General features: G+C 51.5%; 1 protein-coding gene and 1 non-coding gene across 2 annotated transcripts; both read right to left on the reverse strand.

The window, feature by feature from the left end:
* Positions 1-131: 131 nt before the first annotated feature.
* On the reverse strand, positions 132-205 carry TRNAT-UGU. The gene has a single exon. It is a non-coding gene; the product is annotated as a tRNA-Thr (tRNA).
* A 283-nt stretch (positions 206-488) lies between these two features.
* On the reverse strand, positions 489-1772 carry LOC102893546 (melanoma-associated antigen 10). The gene is made up of 2 exons (XM_006924161.1): positions 1658-1772; positions 489-1486 (listed from the first exon to the last, which is right to left on the reverse strand). The coding sequence occupies exons 1-2, from the start codon at positions 1770-1772 to the stop codon at positions 489-491; spliced, it is 1113 nt and encodes a 370-aa protein (XP_006924223.1).
* Positions 1773-3159: the final 1387 nt, after the last annotated feature.

Genomic DNA, 3159 nt, shown 5'->3' on the forward strand with positions numbered 1-3159 from the left:
CACTTCCACCCCTGACCTATAGATGTTGCCATTTTCCTCTTAAGAACTAGATCTCTGAAAGCAGAGCATCTCCCCCCACGTGCTCGCAGTGTGCACCCGGGGCCCGTCCGGTGCACCCGGGGTATGGTCCATGGCTCCATCTGGGGCACGAACCCAGGACCTTCTGCATACAAAGCAGACGTGCTAACCACTACACTATGGAGCCACCCCCCAACATTCATTTCTTAAACTGGATAAAGAGCAATACATTTATGACAAATTTCATTTGTAAACTTAGAATTTGAAGTTAAAGACCTTTTATTACTAGGAATTTGATGTGAAAAAAAAAAAAAACAAAAAGGAAAAACAATCTCCAAACCACTGTTATAGAACAGGAACACAAAAATGTTATATACTTAATCCTCCCAATCCCCATTCTGCCTCTTCACGACTTATAACAGTGACTGATTTCTTCAAACACAGAATGAAAAATCTGCCTCAGATTTCACTTAAGGCAAGTCGCTGGATGTGGCCCTAGAATAGGCCCTGGTCCTAGCCACTCCATTGAACCTGACAACAACTCTGGCTTGGGACCTCATTTCTTCATCTCTCAAAGCCTCCTCATAATGGACAGGAAAGGCATCGGGGGTGGTATCATTCATATTGGCCAAAATCTCTAGGACTTTCATTTTGCTGGTTTCAGCATGGGCCCGGGGGCCCCACAGGAACTCGTACTGAGCAGGATCACTGTTAGGTACCTGTCGGTACTCCAGATACTGTTCCTGCACCCAAACACTGGTGATGAGCTCCCTTGGCTCCCCATAGATAAAATGCTCCCTCCCATCATACACCCCCATAATTCTCAGCACTTCCCAGATGTGCTCCTCAGAGGAGCGGTTGCCATCCATGAAGATCACACCCAGAATATGTATCAAGAGGCCAGCCTTGGGTATGCTCTGCTCATCCCTCAACATCTCATTGTAGGTGAGGCCCAAGGTGTTGACCAGGACATAGGAGTGGTTGCTAGGGTCCACTTCCTTCACATCAATGCCAAAGACCAGCTGCATGCACTCAGAGGCTTGGCTAAAGATCTTAGGAAAGTGATCTTGGTACTCTTTGATGACACTACTCAGCATTTCTGCCTTTGTGATTGGCTCCTTTGCTCTATACTTGAGGAGCAGGAAATTCACCAAAATAGACACCTTATGATATATGGCATCTATAAGCAAGGGCCCAGTGTCTGACAGGGCCTGCGAAGTGCTTGGATCCTCCTCTTTCTGGCTGCTGGAGCCCTGATGTGATTTGATTGATGGAGTGACTATCACGACACTGGGAGAGACGCAGACTCTCTCAGGACTCTGCAGGGGACTTGATCCCCCAGCAGCAGCAGAAAGTACCTTTATGATGCTTGAGATCGGATAATAGGAGCGGGACAAAGAGGAGGAGGAGGAGGAAGAGAAAGAAGAGGGGGAGGAGGAGAAAGAAGAGGAGGAGGAAGAGGAAGAGGTAGAAGAGGAAGAGGAGGTGGAGGATGAGCAGGAGCAAGAAGAACAGGAGCAGGAGGAACAGGAGCAGGAGGAGCAGGAGCAAGAGGAAGAGGAGGAAGAGGAAGAGCAGGAGCAGGAGGAAGAAGAGGAGGAGGAGGAGGGAGAGGAGGAGCAGCTGGAGGACGGTAAGGAAGTATCCTCTTCCTCAGCCTCAGGAACCTCTGCACGCGCATGCTCCTGTTCCTCCCTTTGGGACTGAAGGCCTTCCTCAATCGTGTAGCGTCGTCGCTTCGGAGCTCGATGCATGATGACCCGTGTCAGACAGCCACAGGTATGTGGACAAGAGGTAGGTGATGGAGATACACGAGCCTAGGGGAGAGGCAATGTGAGTGGTCTCAGCTGAGAAAAGCACTCTAGGTGTTTCTGACAAAGGCGACTTACACGTCTCCTCTTTAGCGGTGCTCTTGGGCCTCGTAGGGGTCTCTTCTCCTGGGAGGTCTGTCCCCTAAGATCTTGAATGAAGAAGTAAGACAGCTCCTCAGAATGCAGACAGTATTCCCAAGGTTGTGAGGTGGGGTTGGGTACTGTGGGGCCCACTGTGTTTTGGGATGGGGGAGCCCTGGGTACACATTCGGGGCATGTGCCTCACCTTGACTGCTGGCACTGCCTGGGCCTCCTCTGCTCTGTGACCTGTGGACACGTGCCTCAGACCAAGGCCTTCACCTTCCAGTTCCTGGAGCCCCTGTAAGAGGAAACGAGGTGGCACCTCAGGGTACAGAATACAAACACAGCCCTGAGTCCCCAGTGCTGACCGGAGCAATGGGCCGGACTCTGTGAGGTCCCCTCCATACTCACTTAGGGTCCTCACTTTATTTCTGGAAGGGCATGGCTTCCATTCCTCTGTTGGCCTGAGGCAAAACTCTCAGAACTAGAGCACACGGTCCTGAGACTAAACAGAAGGAAGTGAGGGGGCCCTAGACCTAGCCAAACTTGTACAGGCCCTCCCCAGGGAACAGCAAGAAATGACCAAACTCTGTGGGATCATATGGTCTGAGGATGTGGAGTCTACTCAGTCCTCACCTTGATGCCTGGCAGGGCTTCCCTCTCTTTACCTGAGGACACCCTCCTTAACCAAAGATCTCACCTTTATGTGAGACCAAAGATGGAAATGAGGGGACACCTAATGCAGCCACACCACTTCAAGTTCTTTCAGGGCTGACAAAAGGGTCAGGGAGGGCTGGGGTTTTGTACATTCTCCTGGGGGTTCACACAGTCTTCTCTCACAGTACTCATCATGATTCCTCAAAAGACCTGGGCCTCCTCCTTCTGCCTCCCTTAGTACAGCCCTCTGTACTTAAACTTCACCTTCTTCGAAGCCCAAGCAGGAATTCAGGAAATAGCACATTCGCAACCCCTTTCCCACTCCCACCTGCAGCCACCCAGGGTTAACAGCAGGAGAGTGTTTCTGTGGAATCCCCTTTGTTCTGGGGTCCAGGGTTCCATCGTCCTCCCTCTGCATTCTCACCTTGACTCCCAGCAAGATCTGGGCCCTCCTTCTGCTGACCTGAGGCCCTCTTCTCATTCCAAAACCCCAGTCTCTCTCAGACCAGGATGCAGATGTCAGGAAATGCCTGTGAGGCCATCCTACCCTGTGGGCCTCCCAGGCTGACTCTGCTCTGGGGTCCAGGTTCCC

The sequence above is a fragment of the Pteropus alecto genome, unplaced genomic scaffold (assembly GCF_000325575.1).
Source record: "Pteropus alecto unplaced genomic scaffold, ASM32557v1 scaffold749, whole genome shotgun sequence".
NCBI classification, from domain to species: domain Eukaryota; kingdom Metazoa; phylum Chordata; class Mammalia; order Chiroptera; family Pteropodidae; genus Pteropus; species Pteropus alecto.